The 14,527-nt window shown below is 44.3% G+C and overlaps 1 protein-coding gene across 2 annotated transcripts; it reads right to left on the reverse strand.

The window, feature by feature from the left end:
- Window positions 1–6,280: 6,280 nt before the first annotated feature.
- LOC100551635 (gastrula zinc finger protein XlCGF57.1) lies at window positions 6,281–13,311 on the reverse strand. 2 transcript variants are annotated; one of them, XM_008122248.2, is made up of 3 exons: window positions 12,841–13,311; window positions 9,881–10,005; window positions 6,281–8,430 (listed from the first exon to the last, which is right to left on the reverse strand). In XM_008122248.2, the coding sequence occupies exons 2-3, from the start codon at window positions 9,907–9,909 to the stop codon at window positions 6,507–6,509; spliced, it is 1,953 nt and encodes a 650-aa protein (XP_008120455.1). In that variant the 5' UTR covers window positions 9,910–10,005; window positions 12,841–13,311; the 3' UTR covers window positions 6,281–6,506. The 2 variants fall into 2 exon arrangements, with proteins under 2 accessions (XP_008120455.1, XP_003228586.1); XM_003228538.4 differs by lacking the exon at window positions 12,841–13,311 and adding an exon at window positions 12,722–12,819.
- Window positions 13,312–14,527: the final 1,216 nt, after the last annotated feature.

Below are 14,527 nucleotides of genomic sequence, written 5' to 3' on the forward strand. Positions count from 1 at the left end.
AAAGTAATAATAAAATAATGGAGAGAGTTGGAAGAGACCCTTGGGCCATTCAGTCCGACCCTCTTCTGCCTTTGTGCACTAAAAGCACAGCAAAGCACCCCTGACAGATGGCCACCCAGCCTCAATGTTAATAATAATAATAATAATAATAATAATAATAATAATAATAATAATAATAATAATAATGGAGAGGCCCCACTAAGGCCTCCAGCCCAGGGAGAAATCTGGAGTATATTGCTAATCAACGTATTGCTAAACCTGGAGCAAACACCCCTTAATAATTAAATAAATAATAATTAAAATACCTTTTGATCAGCAGTAAAAGAGGGAAGGCAAGGCTCCTCCACGGCTTATGCAGGGAGAGTGGGGAGTCAGGAGAGGCTCAAAAGCTCATACAGCAGAAAAGTGGCGGGGAAGGTGGAAAGGCAAGTCTCCAAGGCTTATGCAGGGAGCGGGACAACGCGGGAAAGGGGGGAAAGCTGTGGGGGGCCGGATGTGGCCCGCGGGTCATAGTTTGGGGACCCCTGGTCTAGATCCAAAGAAGGCTTTGAAGCAGAGGCTGGATGACCATCTGTCGGGGATGCTTTGAATGTGATTTTCCTGCTTCTTGGCAGAATGGGGTTGGACTGGATGGCCCACCAGGTCTCTTCCAACTCTACAATTCTATGATTCCAAGTCATACTAACCCCTCTGTTCTGCCTTGGTCAGACCACTTTACCTGGAATAGTAAACTAACGGTAAAGGTTTCCCCTGACGTTTAGTCCAGTCATGTCCGACTGTGCTCATCATAGTGCTCATCATATCTAAGCCGAAGAGCCGGCGTTGTCCGTAGACACCTCCAAGGTCATGTGGCCACTGGCATGACTTCACGGGACACCATAACCTTCCCTCTGGAGTGGTATCTATTGATTTACTCACACTTACATGTTTTTTTGTTGGTTGGCAGAAGCTGGGGCTAACAGCAGGAGCTTGCCCCTGGATTCGAACCACTGACCTTTTGGTCACCTGGAATCACCCTGTGTCCAATTCTGGACACCACAACTGAAGGGAGATGTTGATTCTAAGCTGGAAGGTGTCCAGAGGAGGGTGACTCAAAGGATCAAGGGTCTGGAGAACAAGCCCTATGAAGAGCATCAAAGGGTGCTCACCAATGCATCTTCTTCATCTTGGAAAGAAGTCACGAGTAGAGTGCCGCAGGGTTCCGTCCTGGGCCCGGTTCTCTTTAACATCTTTATTAACGACTTGGATGAAGGGTTAGAAGGCACGAACATCAAGTTTGCAGACGACACCAAACTGGGAGGGAGAGCCAACACTCCAGAAGAAAGGAGCAGAATCCAAAACGATCTTGACAGACTAGAGAGATGGGCCAAAACTCACAAAATGAAGTTCAACAGGGACAAATGCAAGATACTTCACTTCGGCAGAAAAAAATGGAATGCAAAGATACAGAATGGGGGACGATGCCTGGCTAGACAGCAGTACATGTGAAAAAGATCTTGGAGTCCTCGTGGACAACAAGTTAAACATGAGCCAGCAATGTGATGCGGCAGCTAAAAAAGCCAACGGGATTCTGGCCTGCATCAATAGGGGAATAGCGTCTAGATCCAGGGAAGTCCTGCTCCCCCTCTATTCTGCCTTGGTCAGACCACACCTGGAATACTGTGTCCAATTCTGGGCACCGCAGTTGAAGGGAGATGTTGACAAGCTGGAAAGCGTCCAGAGGAGGGCGACTAAAATGATTAAGGGTCTGGAGAACAAGCCCTATGAGGAGCGGCTTAAAGAGCTGGGCATGTTTAGCCTGCAGAAGAGAAGGCTGAGAGGAGACATGATAGCCATGTACAAATACGTGAAGGGAAGTCAAAGGGAGGAGGGAGGGAGCTTGTTTTCTGCTGCCCTGCAGACTAGGACGCTATGGAACATTGGCTTAAAACTACAGGAAAGAAAGGAGATTCCACCTGAACACGAGGAAGCTCTTTCTGACTGTGAGAGAGAGCTGTTCAGCAGTGGAACTCTTTGCCCCAGACTGTGGTGGAGGCTCCTTCTTTGGAGGCTTTGAAGCAGAGGCTGGATGGCCATCTGTCGGGGGTGCTTTGCATACAATTTCCCTGCTTCTTGGCAGAATGGGGCTGGACTGGATGGCCCACAAGCTCTCTTCCAACTCGAGGATTCTATGAAAAAGACTTCTTCTCCATCTATCAAAACAAGACAAAGGGAAGCCTCCATCCTCTCCCCTCTCCCCGCAATCCCTTCCCTGTTATGGAGTAAAAGCGGGTTATTTCTCGAAAAGATGAAGACCCTTTTCTCTTTCCTTAGGAAGTCAGGACTCCTCTTCCAGTCTCCCAAAAAGGGTGCTCAAGACAGGCTCTAATGGTCTGTATTTATTTCTCACACCCTGAATAATAATAATAATAATAATAATAATAATAATAATAATAATAATAATAATTTGGATTATTGATGTCACCATACCAGGTGACAGTCAAATTGACAAAAATCAACAGGAAAAACTCAGCCGCTATCAGGACCTCAAGATTGAACTTCAAAGACTCTGGCAGAAACCAGTGCAGGTGGTCCCGGTGGTGATGGGCACACTGGGTGCCGTGCCAAAAGATCTCAGCTGGCATTTGGAAACAATAGACATTGACAAAATTACCATCTGCCAACTGCAAAAGGCCACCCTGCTGGGATCTGCACGCATCATCCGAAAATACATCACAAAGTCCTAGACACTTGGGAAGAGTTCGACTTGTGATTTTGTGATACGAAATCCAGCATATCTATCTTGTTTGCTGTGTCATACGATGTCGTTCTGTCAATAATAATAATAATAATAATAATAATAATAATAATAATAATAATAATGCGGTTTTCTGGCATTGTATATTTTTGCCGCTTCTGTGACTGTTCATTTGGGTTTTGATGATTCCGTAGCCCACTTGTTGATGGATGTCCAGAATCAGCAGCATCCACCGCGGTCCTTTTTATCCTGGGCGACGACCGAGCCAGTATAGACTTCGTTTGGGTTTGATTCTCCATAATGCTAATAGGTTAGGTGCTCTTGGTTGTGCTCCTCAGCTGAGGCCTCTCTGGCTTGGTTGGACCTGCCGGTAGTTACACTGTGGGACTTCCGAATCCAGACTGACAAAGTTCTGGAACACAACACACCAGACATCACAGTTGTGGAAAAGAACAAGGTTTGGATCATTGATGTTGCCATCCCAGGTGACAGTCGCATAGATGAAAAACAACTGGAAAAACTCAGCCGCTATCAGGACCTCAAGATTGAACTTCAAAGACTCTGGCAGAAACCAGTACAGGTGGTCCCGGTGGTGATGGGCACATTGGGTGCTGTGCCAAAAGATCTCAGCCGGCATTTGGAAACAATAGACATTGACAAAATTACCATCTGCCAACTGCAAAAGGCCACCCTACTGGGATCTGCACACATCATCAGAAAATACATCACACAGTCCTAGACACTTGGGAAGTGTTCGACTTGTGGTTTTGCGAAACGAAATCCAGCATATCTATCTTGTTTGCTGTGCCATACAACGTCGTTGTGTTGATAATAATAATAATAATAGGCACACTGGGTGCAGTGCCTAAAGACCTTGGCCAGCACTTGAAAACCATCGGCGTTGACAAAATTACCACCCATTAACTGCAAAAGGCCATCCAACTTGGATCCACATGCATTATTTGCCAATACATAACACAGTCCTAGGCACTTGGGAAGTGTCCAACGTGGGATTCAATAGAACAGAGTGATATTGTTTGCTGTGGACTAATAGTGTTGGGTATCAAGCGGTAGAGTTTTGTGGGATAGAGTTGCCAAGCTCATTCATCACTATGATAAGTGCCTACATTTGAATGGTGACTATGTTGAGAAGTGGTATTTGGGTGTGTCTTTCAACTGCATATGATAAATGTTTTCTCCTATACTTTCTTCATTTTTAATTCCAAAAGGTAATCTACTTTCTGGATAACCCTCGTAAAAGTGAAAATGTGTATTTGTGTATGTGGCAGGGTTGTCCACTTACCCAGACAGACTCCCACCTCCACAAACAGGCTATAGTTCCCAATATGCAGGAGACACCAATGGTCCTCCTTCCAAAGACATTGCAGGTTACAGTGAGCCCCACATCCCAGTGTTCCTTTCTCTCTCCATTGGTGTAGAATTTGCATGACCCCGCCCACTGCCTCTCCTTTAACTCTTTCCTACCCTTTCCTATGGCACACAGCAAACAGAGGAATTGACCAGCAGCTGAACAGACTGGAGGGGGTTGGGGACTGATTCAACAGGATGGAAGTTGTAGTTCACTCTGCAACAAGACACAGCACCGTGACCCCCACCGACAATGGCCAAGGACCACATTTGGCACACAGAACCCCCATGACCAGTTTTGGAGGAATTGACCTTGATTTATAGGAGTTGTAGTTCACTTACATCCAGAGAGCACTGTGAACCCAACCAACGATTGATCTGGACCAAACTTGCCATGGATGATAGGATTTGCAGTACCTTCACTCACTTCCAGAGACCACTGCGACCCCCACGAATGACGGACCAAGACCAAACTTGGCACACAGACCTACCTGTGACCTACTATACATCTTGTTGAAGTTTGGGGGTGAATGGACCACAGATGATGGTATTTGCAGTATACCATCTTCACTTCACTCACTTCCAGAGACCACTGTGACGGCAACTAATGATGGACCTGGACCAAACTTGGTTCAAAGACCCCCTCCCCCCCCCCCCCAATTACTCACTTTACATCATGGTGTGTATTGGGGAAGGATGGACCATGGATGATGGGATTTTTAGTGCATTCACCTGATTCGGCTCACACAAACCACTGCAACCCCCATGAATGACAGACTATGTGATGACTCATGGGCCATGTAGTCCCGTTCCTAGTACTGTTGTGACAGATGAAGAGGAAAACTTGGGTTTCCCACCATTTCAGCCAGAATTGGAGCCCTTGCAGCTGCAAGATGTTTGCCCACAAGAAGTCAGCCAAACAAGCCTTGAGCAGAAATCTCCCCCATTTTCTCGCCGTCTTTATTATAATCAAGATAGAAGCGACTCGCCGGAGCGCCAGGATAGCTGCCAGACAATTAGATGATTAAGTCTGTTTCCCTTGGGAAAGTTTAAGGAGTCATGCATCTGGACACAGAATAGGTTTCGTTTCTTGTTCCCCAGAGAAAGTGTTCTTTGGCGGGAAAACAAGATCCTATATAGGTGTTTGGCCGCAAAGGAATCCTTGCGGAGTCAATTCGTCGGCTTGAGGAGTGAGATCGTGTGTAGACTTCGTACTCCAGTTCCAGATCCCGGATCAAGTTTCCAGCCCAGCCTTGTACCATGGACTTCTATGGACTCAGTTCTTGATTCATGTTTGCCTTGCTTCAAGTTTGTTCTTGCCAAGTCTCAATTCTTGCCTTGCCTTGTGTTTTAAACCACGGACCTTGCTTCTCAGATTCAAGCCTTGTTTCCCAGTTTCCTTTGGATTTACCTTAAGCCTCAAAGACTATGGACAGTTCCCCACACTATTGCTTGCCAAATAGTGTGTGTTTCGGTGAAGTGTATTATAACTTTGGACTTTAATATCACATATTGGACATTGTTTTTCTGGACTATATTTGACTTTTCCTGAAAGGTCTACTCCTGAACTATATTCTACACTTGTTTTTACTGACTTTATATATTCCTTTAATAAAGATATTAGATAGATTCTGGCCTCTGCGCATGGTTATTGGTGCTCTGCAGCCTGGGTCCTGACAGACTAGGACACTTGGCACGCAGACATCCCTTGACCCATTTTACATCCTAGTGAGGATTGGGGGAGGATGGACAACGAATGACAGCTATTCATTTTTCCTGACACAGAGGAAATGCCCTCTACCTCAGACATCAGGATTCCCCAGCCAACAGGATCCCACATTAAAACAGGGCTGACTTCTGGTCAATCAGAAGAGGGCATGGGTGTTTTATGGCTATAAGAGAGGATCCAATGCCTTTTACCGTATTGCATGCTTTATGACCAATCACTTTGGAGTGCAGACTCTGCATCAGACATCCTTTCAGGCTTGAAAGCAATAAACCTCTGTTCCTGTTACCTTCAAACCCTGTTTGTGTGTTGATCTGATCTTCAAGGTAGCGGAACGTGCCGGGCATTGGACTCTCAGCCTGTTCGTTTAGCAGGGAGCTGAATCTTGGCCTTGGGAGGATATAATGGCTGATTGCATCATCTTGGCAAACTCATGATTCATTCAGAACTTGTAAAAACCAACTTTATTGTAGATACCATTCAGTGTCATTATAAAAATATATACTTGGGAAAAATATCAAGACTTATTAAGGGGAACAGGTGTCTAACACATGGAATAGAAAAAATAGGTTTGCTATTAGTAAGTCATTTCGAGGAATTTCAAAGGTGGTAAATTCTAAGGAACCAGGAACTACATGAATATTTCCTCTGAATTTAATTCCACCTTCCATGTTTTCACGTGGTTTCACCTATGTGAGTCAATAGATGTTTACAACATAAGGTAATACTGCTGAAGGCCCTCCCACATTCAATACACATATATGGTTTCTCTCCTGTATGAGCCATTAGATGATTATTATATGATCCAGGATCACCGAAACTCTTTCCACATTCCATGCATTTATATGGCATTTCCCCCGTGTGGGATATTTTATGGAAATGCAGCTGCCTACTCCACCTGAAACTCTTTCCACATTCCAAGCACATATATGGTTTCTCTCCTGTGTGGGTCCTTTGATGGGAACGCACATGTCCCTTCCGACGGAAACTCTTCCCACATTCCATGCATTGATATGGCTTCTCCCCTGTGTGGGTCCTTACATGATTATTATATGATCCACGATCACTGAAACCTTTTCCACATTCCATGCATTTAAATGGCGTCTCCCCCGTATGAGATACTTGGTGGCAACGCAGTTGTATACTCCACCTAAAACTCTTTCCACACTCACTGCATGTATATGGCTTTTCTCCTGTATGGGTTCTTAGATGGGAATCCACATGTGCACTCCGACGGAAACACTTTCCACATTCCATGCATTGATATGGCTTCTCCCCTGTGTAGGTACTTACATGATTATTATATGTTCCACTATCACTGAAGCTCTTTCCACACTCCATGGCTTGATATGGCGTCTCCCCTGTGTGGGTCATTAGATGATTATTATATGATCCACTATCACTGAAGCTTTGTCCACATTCCATGCATTTGTATGGCTTCTCCCCTGTGTGGGTCTTCAGATGTTTATTGTATGTTCCACTAACACGGAAGCTCTTTCCACATTCCATGCATTTGTATGGCTTCTCTCCTGTGTGTATTCGTTGATGGCAACTCAGAGCATTACTCCGACCGAAACTCCTTCCACATTCCATGCATTTATATGGCTTCTCCCCTGTGTGCATTCTTTGATGCAAACCAAGTTGTGCTCCGTCAGCGAAGCTCTTTCCACATTCTATACATTTATATGGTTTTTCTCCTGTGTGCATCCTTAGATGTCTATGGTATGTTGAAGTATCACGGAAGCTCTTTCCACACTCCATGCATTGATATGGCTTCTCTCCTGTGTGTATTCGTTGATGCCTACGCAGATGCGCACTCCGACGGAAATTCTTTCCACAATCCATGCATTTATGTGGCCTCTTCCCAGTATCAATGCGTTTCTCTCCTGAGTGAGTCGCTAGATGGTTAATACATGTCCGATTATCACTGAAGCCCTTTCCGCATTCCGTGCATTTGTATGGCTTCTCCCCTGTGTGGGTCCTCTGATGGGAACGCAGATGTGCCCTCTGAATGAAGCTCTTTCCACAATCCATGCATTTGAATGGTTTCTCCCCTGTGTGAATCTTTAGATGATTGATATATGTTCGATTGTCACTAAAGCTCTTTCCGCACTCCATGCATTTGAACGGCTTCTCTCCTGTGTGGGTCCTTTGATGGCAACGAAGCCTTCCGCTCTCCCTGAAGCACTTTCCACACTCCAGGCATTTATGTGGCTTCTCTCCCGTGTGGATCATTTGATGTCGACGCAGATTGCTACTAAAACCGAAGGACTTTCCACAGTCCATACATTGAAATGGTTTCTCTTCTGTGTGTGTTTTTTGATGTGAATGTAGATGATAACACGGATTAATATTGTTTCCACATTCCATGCATTTGTCTCCTTTGCTGAGTCTGGCATCTGTGTCTAACTGTGAACGGCATTTGCAAATTCTCCCACAGTCAGAACATTCTGCTTGATTTGATTCTGAGGTTGGAGGTTCAGTATGATCAGCCTGATGGAAGGAGGAAAAGATCTTCAGATGTTTCACTTGGGTTGCGCTATCCACGTCAGGCTTTGTCACAGCGGGCTCCCCATGGTCCTTGTTCTCCTGCTGATATCTATTTGGAGTGAAAAGAAAATTGCATTACACGAAATCACAGAAACCAAGGATTGAATTAGGAGCAGATCTCAACTCCTTGTTTAGCCCCAAGATTCTCCTTCATCTACTTAACATGTCATCCCTTTTCTATATGCCAGGAATATCAATACAATTTCTTGTTCAATTCTAACAGGAACAGATACGTTCCCTCTTTCCTCTGGTGATATATTGGGCTTTACCTCTCCATTTGAGAAGTGGAGGATAGCCCAGAGCTGTAGCAAGGCTGAACCATGAGCAGAAGACTGGCCCAGCTGGGAAGAAAGTCTTGCTGGACGGGAATCCTAGTCAGAAAGGAGACCCTGCTCAAATACAAACACCACTATCCATTTTGTTGGGAATCTGTTGAGCTGTTAGACTCAACATAACCCTCTCTTGGGGCGATTCAACCAAAAATATATCAGAGTGCTAAACGCACACTTCGTAACCAGCAGAGACTTATGTGTGGTGAGCTGGGGTAAGCCTCTGTTGCTTGGCACAGGACTGCAGAGCCAAAATTATAAGTTTAAAAGTATTTATCGAAGTAAAAGAAATACATTCTGGATCGGAAAGTTCTTGGAGCTAACTGGCTTTCTAGATCTCATATTCTAAGGAAGGTAAAAGGTAAAGATATCAACAAGATGTAGCTGCCTGGAGAATGGCAAGATGTGTCCTCACAGGAGGAGACAAAAGGCAGAAGAGAGAGAAAATGGAGGCCGACCATGCGGTCGAATCCGAGGCCCAAAACAAGATGGCAATAGGGAGGAAGTTACCTCATTCCTCAAAGAGGTCACATTGCTACATCAATCAAATGGGGGAGGAGATAGTTGCAAACAGGAAGAGAGGAGTAGAGACAGAAAGGCCCTTCTAGGAAGGCATGCACTAAATAGAGAAAGGAATCCCGCATTCAAATCCTGTTTTCTTAGTCTATCTACTCACTGAGGACTGGAGACTTGTGGAGTCCAGGATGACACCCAACGTATTTCTATTGAGTGTCTTACACTGCAATGAACTAATGATGTAATCTTTCTAAGAAAGCCCTTCCTGACATTGCTGCATTCTTACAACATCAGAGATGGAGCTCTTGAACCTATTGGATTGGCCCCTGTTCCTCAGTCATGGACTTCAGGAAGAGCTGTGCCCATCTTTTTTACGCCATCCTCCACCTCGAGCCCCAGGGGTCTGGCCTTAGGAAACCACTTTTCCATTGGTGGAATCTTGCCCCATGTATGAATTCTCGGTTGGTTTGGAGAATTGGTCCAAGGATAACATGGATGAACTTCCCCCTCACTCTAAACTATCAGGCACTCCAGGTTGTTTTCTCTGTTCACTCCAAAAGACAATGGCGGGGAAAGGGAGAGGGACACGGAAGCTCCAGCCCTGGGGGGCCCAATGCTGGACGGTGAGGAGCAGTGGACATGAGACATTCTTACCCAGAGAGCATGTTCTCACAGGTCTCCATTGCGTCGTCTGCACATGAAGCCCACTAGACCGGATCTAGGATGCACAACTCCTTCTCAGAGAAACACAGGACCAAGTCCTCAAATGATGCCAGAGCCTGAAAGTAGAACAGAGATGGAGAACATCACCAAAATGCAATACTGGCCTCGTCATGGGGTGACAGTGGTGGTTGTTAAGAGAAGCTTAAAGGACAAGTGTCACAGCCAGCAGTTTGGTGGGTCTGTCTCTGCTGGTGCTGAGGGCTTGGAAGGGGGTTATATGACTCCTCCTTGGAAGGGGTCACGCTGGCCTTCGCTTCCTGAGGAATGGTTTATAGGCTTTGGGGATTATTGGTGAAGGCCTCCTGAAACGAGCAGCAGATGAGGATTTCTGCATAAAAAGAGGGGTGAAAGGAATTCCTCTTTGGTAGCACCAATGTCAAACTATGGGAGCAATGCCTTGGATCTTGGCTGTTACCCCTGGGTTAGATCTCTAGGCCCAGAACTTGTCCTCGAGATCCTGTCTCGGACTCTGCTGTATCCTGGAAACCTGCTTGACATCTCATTATACTTGGAAACCTTGAATCTGAATTCTGGACTGACTTCCTGGCTTGACTTGTGGACTTGAATTCCAGTTTGTACCTTTGGAACTTGAGACTTTGCTTTTTATTTCCTTTTTATTATTATTATTATTATTATTATTATTATTATTATTATTATTATTATTGACACAATGACATTGTATGACACAGCAAACAAGATAGATATGCTGGGTTTCGTTTCACAAAATCACAAGTCGAACCCTTCCCAAGTGTCTAGGACTGTGTGATGTATTATTATTATTATTATTATTATTATTATTATTATTATTATTATTATTATTATTTTATTATGACACAGCAAACAAGATAGATATGCTGGATTTCGTATCACAAAATCACAAGTCGAACACTTCCCAAGTGTCTAGGACTGTGTGATGTATTATTATTATTATTATTATTATTATTATTATTATTATTATTATTATTTTATTATGACACAGCAAACAAGATAGATATGCTGAATTTCGTATCACAAAATCACAAGTCGAACACTTCCCAAGTGTCTAGGACTGTGTGATGTATTATTATTATTATTATTATTATTATTATTATTATTATTATTTTATTATGACACAGCAAACAAGATAGATATGCTGAATTTCGTATCACAAAATCACAAGTCGAACACTTCCCAAGTGTCTAGGACTATGTGATGTATTTTCGGATGATGCACGTAGATCCCAGCAGGGTGGCTTTTTGCAGTTGGCAGATCGTGATTTTGTCAATGTCTATTGTTTCCAAATGCCGGCTGAGATCTTTCGGCACGGCACCCAATGTGCCCATCACCACCGGGACCACCTGCACTGGTTTCTGCCAGAGTCTTTGCAGTTCAATCTTGAGGTCCTGATAGCGGCTGAGTTTTTCCTGTTGTTTTTCATCAATGTGACTATCACCTGGGATGGTGACATCAATGATCCAAACCCTTTTCTTTTCCACAACTGTGATGTCTGGTGTGTTGTGTTCCAGAACTTTGTCAGTCTGGATTCGGAAGTCCCACAGTATCTTTGCGTGCTCATTTTCCAATACTTTTGCAGGTTTGTGATCCCACCAGTTCTTTGCTGCTGGGAGGTGGTACTTGAGGCATAAGTTCCAATGAATCATTTGGGCCACATAGTTGTGCCTCTGTTTGTAGTCTGTCTGTGCAATTTTCTTACAATTATTATTATTATTATTATTATTATTATACCTTAGAAGGACTTTTATGTTTTAGTTCCTTGTCTAAGTAAATTTTTCTTTGGCACATCCTGGGTCTGTTTGCTTAGATTTTGGCCTTGTTATCGGGCGAGAGATATAAGACATTACAACAAGATTGAATTGTGGGCCCAATTCATTTATGGCGAAAGGGTTGAAAATTCAAAATTCAGAACCAGGGATGTGCCATTAAAACGTTGCTGTGTATATTACATTTTATTGAGTTTTTTAAAAATGTTGTGAGTCGTTTTTCTGTCTCAGTAAGGACATCAAAGTGGGATATAATAATAATAATAACAACAACAACAGCAACAATAACAACAATAGGCTCCTGACCAGACTGCTGTTACCTGAAACAGCAAATACAATAGAGCCTCACTTATCCAACACTCGCTTATCCAACGTTCTGGATTATCCAACGCATTTTTGTAGTCAATGTTTTCAATACATCGTGATATTTTGGTGCTAAATTCGTAAATATAGTAATTACTACATAGCATTACTGTGTATTGAACTACTTTTTCTGCCAAATTTGTTGTATAACATGATGTTTTGGTGCTTAATTTGTAAAATCATAATCTAATTTGATGTTTAATAGGCTTCTCCTTAATCTCTCCTTATTACCCAACATATTTGCTTATCCAACATTCTGCCGGCCTGTTTATCTTGGATAAGTGAGACTCTACTGTGTGACTTCCCATCCTATTCTCCCAGAGTTCTGATGCCACAGATTCTAAGAGAGTGGTTCTCAACCTGTGGGCTGCAGCACAGCAGTGGGCCATGAGAATAAAATTCTCGGTTCCTCCCCAAATGCCAAGGTTTCCCTACCATGGCCTTTCCTCTTAGTCTCTGGGTCCCATGGAGACCCCCCCCCCCACCAGGAGAGAGAGGAAGGGGAGGGAATGCAGCCTGAGGATCCCTCTGCCTTTTTGGGGCGGGGGCTCAAATGGGGTCCATGCCTTCCTCCCCCCATGTCCTCCCATAAGGACTCCCTCCCTTGGCAAGAAGAGCCCCCTCCCAACCCAAAAACACTCTCACACACCTTTACTCTGCACTCCTTGCAGGCACCTGAAACTTGCCGAAGGTGTGGTTTCCAAGGGGGAGGGCATGAGGAATCTCACACACAACCTGGCTCTTTCAGCCCTTTCCTTTCCTGCTCACCTGTGATTCGTTTTCTCTGCCTCTTGGTGTAGGGACCATAAGCCAGAAAAATAGTAAACGATTGCCTATGTAGCTTTGCCTGTGCCTATGCCCCTCCCTTCCTGTGAGCTGGTGCCTTTCTCCAGAATGTTCCAAGACCAAAAGTTAGCTTAAAATCAACAAGTGAGGTCAGAGGTATCACTTATGCCAAAATGGGTGTGGAAGGTGAGGAAGACCCTCAGCCATTGGTCAATTTTAGATAAGCCAAGATATAAATTCTTTGTTTGCTACGCATATGTTGCAAAGGCCATTTGCATGGTACTGTACCCACTGAAGTGGGTCCCTACTGCAGTTTTGCCTTATCATCAGCTGTGGTGATAATAAAAGGCTTGTTTTATTGCTCTCTTGGAATTCTCTCCTTTACTTCCCCTCCGGGTTAGTCTCGAACATTGGCACCCCATAAGATCCTTCCATGAGTCCCTTACCTTCCTTCCTTCCTTCCTTCCTTCCTTCCTTCCTTCCTTCCTTCCTTCCTTCCTTCCTTCCTTCCTTCCTTCCTCCTTCCTTCCTTCCCTCCCTCCCTCCCTCCACAAGGCCCTTGTGGCGTCCCACCCCTCCCTTCCAGAAATGAAGCCAGTGGGGAAGGGGCTCCTCTTCTCCTTCCTTCCTTCCTTCCTTCCTTCCTTCCTTCCTTCCTTCCTTCCTTCCTTCCTTCCTTCCTTCCTTCTCTCCCTCCCTTCCTCTCTGGTAAGGGAGAGCAGATGGAGCATTCTTTCTCAACCTGGGGGTTGGGACCCCTGGGTAGGGGGTCGCGAGAGAGCTGTCAGAGGGGTTGCCAAAGACCAGTATTTTCTGTAGGTCATGGGAGTTCTGTGTGCCAAGTTTGATTCAATTCCATCATTGGTGGAGTCCTGAATGCTCTTTGATTGTAGGTGAACTATACATCCCAGTAACTACAACTCCCAAATGTCAAGGTCTATTACCCCCAAACTCCACTAGTGTTAATATTTGGGCATATTGAGTATTTGTACCAAGTTTGGTCCAGATCCATCATTGTTTGGAGTTCACAGTACTCTCTATATGTAGGTGAACTACAACTCCCAAACCCAAGGTCAATGCCTACCAAACCCTTCCAGTATTTTCTGTTGGTCATGGGAGTTCTGTGCACCAAGTTTGATTCAATTCCATTGCAGGTAGGGTTCCGAATGCTCTTTGATTGTAGGCAAACTATAAATTCCAGCAACTACAACTCCCAAATGACAAAACCAATCCCGCTCAACCTCACTAGTATTCAAATTTGGGCATATTGGGTATTTGTGCCAAATTTGGTCCAGTGAATGAAAACATATCCTGCATATCAGATATTTACATTACGATTCATAACAGTAGCAAAATTAGTTATGAAGTAGCAACGAAAATAATGTTATGGTTGGAGATCAGCACAACATGAGGAACTGTATTAAGGGGTCGCGGAATTAGGAAGGTTCGGAACCACTGGTTTAAACCAAAAATATGTAGCAAATATCAAGCCCATTTTTGAACCTTATTTTGGGAGTCATAATATGAAAATATGGGCCTTTTTTCTATATCTCTCCCGCCCTATGGCTCTGCTGAAGAAGGAGAATGACCTTTGAATCATGTCATGACTGTTGCGGGATGCTGGCATGTGAAGTGGTTTATAGTTTCCAAATCAGGACCTGCCCAAACT

The sequence above is a fragment of the Anolis carolinensis genome, chromosome 2 (genome assembly GCF_035594765.1).
Source record: "Anolis carolinensis isolate JA03-04 chromosome 2, rAnoCar3.1.pri, whole genome shotgun sequence".
In the NCBI taxonomy this organism is placed as follows: Eukaryota; Metazoa; Chordata; class Lepidosauria; order Squamata; family Dactyloidae; genus Anolis; species Anolis carolinensis.